The sequence below is a fragment of the Myotis daubentonii genome, chromosome 3, assembly GCF_963259705.1.
Source record: "Myotis daubentonii chromosome 3, mMyoDau2.1, whole genome shotgun sequence".
Lineage (NCBI taxonomy): Eukaryota > Metazoa > Chordata > Mammalia > Chiroptera > Vespertilionidae > Myotis > Myotis daubentonii.
In genome coordinates, this window is record NC_081842.1 from 78844782 (window position 1) to 78846150 (window position 1369).

The window sequence follows — 1369 nt, forward strand, 5'->3', positions numbered from 1 at the left end:
ATTATTAAATTACAATCAACTTTACAAATTAAAGAATAGGCCAACTTCTCTTACATTTAAGAAACAATTTTCCAAATACTTATTGTTTGTAAATAACTTTCATTAAGGGTAAAGGTAAATGTTCTGATTAAAGGGGATACATAAACAAGAAAGATGCATTTTTTTCAATTTTCATGGAGTTTTATATCTCTGTTCTTCACTTATTCTTTTATTGCAGTGATTAGCTTGAGTGAATGTGATGGAGGTAAACAAAACCCAGGTGACTGAGTTTCTTCTCACGGGACTTACAGATCTTCCAGAGCTGCAGGTCCCCCTGTTCCTGGTGTTCCTGGTCATCTATCTAACCACCATGGTGGGCAACCTTGGACTCATTTTTCTCATCTGGAAGGACCCCCGTCTACATACCCCTATGTACTTACTCCTTGGCAGTCTGGCCTTTGCAGATGCCTGTTCTTCATCTTCGGTGACTCCTAAGATGCTAATTAATTTTTTATCTAAGAATCACATGATATCCTTGGTTGAGTGCATCATCCAATTTTATATTTTTGCTTCCAGTGCAAACACAGAATGTTTTCTCCTGGTAGTGATGGCCTATGACCGCTATGTAGCCATATGTAACCCCTTGCTTTATCCAGTGGTGATGTCCAATATCTTCTGCATTCAATTATTAGGTGTTTCATATACTGTTGGGTTTATTCATCCCATGATGCATGTTGGATTGTTATTTAGGTTAACTTTCTGCAAGTCTAATATAATACATTATTTCTACTGTGAAATTTTACAACTGTTTAAGGTTTCGTGTACTGACCCTGGAGTTAATATGCTCCTGATTTTTATATTTTCAGTGTTTATACAACTTTTCACTTTTATGACCATCATAGTCTCTTACACCCGTGTTCTGTTTGTCATCCTAAAAACGAAGTCTGAAAAGGGCAGAAGAAAGGCCTTTTCCACGTGCAGTGCCCACCTGCTCTCTGTTTCCTTGTTCTATGGCACTCTATTCTTCATGTATGTGTGCCCTGGGTCTGGCCGCATTCAGAATCAGGATAAAATGTATTCTTTATTTTACACAGTCATAATTCCCCTGCTAAATCCTTTTATTTACAGTCTGAGGAATAAAGACGTGAAAGGTGCCTTGAGGAGAATAATAAATAAGTGAACAGTTTTAAAGGCAAATTTCGAACTTGTTCTTTTCAAACTATGTACACTGCAAGGCATATGGAGTTATGCAAATCAGTCTGACTTGATCATTTTAACAGAGGGCTAGTGTCTATGGTAGATTATGAGTGCTGTGATGATGCAAGTCAGCTCCAGGGGATTTCTGTTTCAGTGCAAGTGCTTTATATCACATAAAACTAAACTCTTCATT

The 1369-nt window shown here is 37.3% G+C and overlaps 1 protein-coding gene across 1 annotated transcript; it reads left to right on the forward strand.

Moving 5' to 3' along the window:
* The first annotated feature begins 226 nt into the window (after positions 1–226).
* On the forward strand, positions 227–1159 carry LOC132229303 (olfactory receptor 5AC1-like). Its single transcript, XM_059686017.1, has one exon. The coding sequence runs from the start codon at positions 239–241 to the stop codon at positions 1157–1159; it is 921 nt and encodes a 306-aa protein (XP_059542000.1). The 5' UTR covers positions 227–238.
* The last annotated feature ends 210 nt before the right edge of the window (positions 1160–1369 follow it).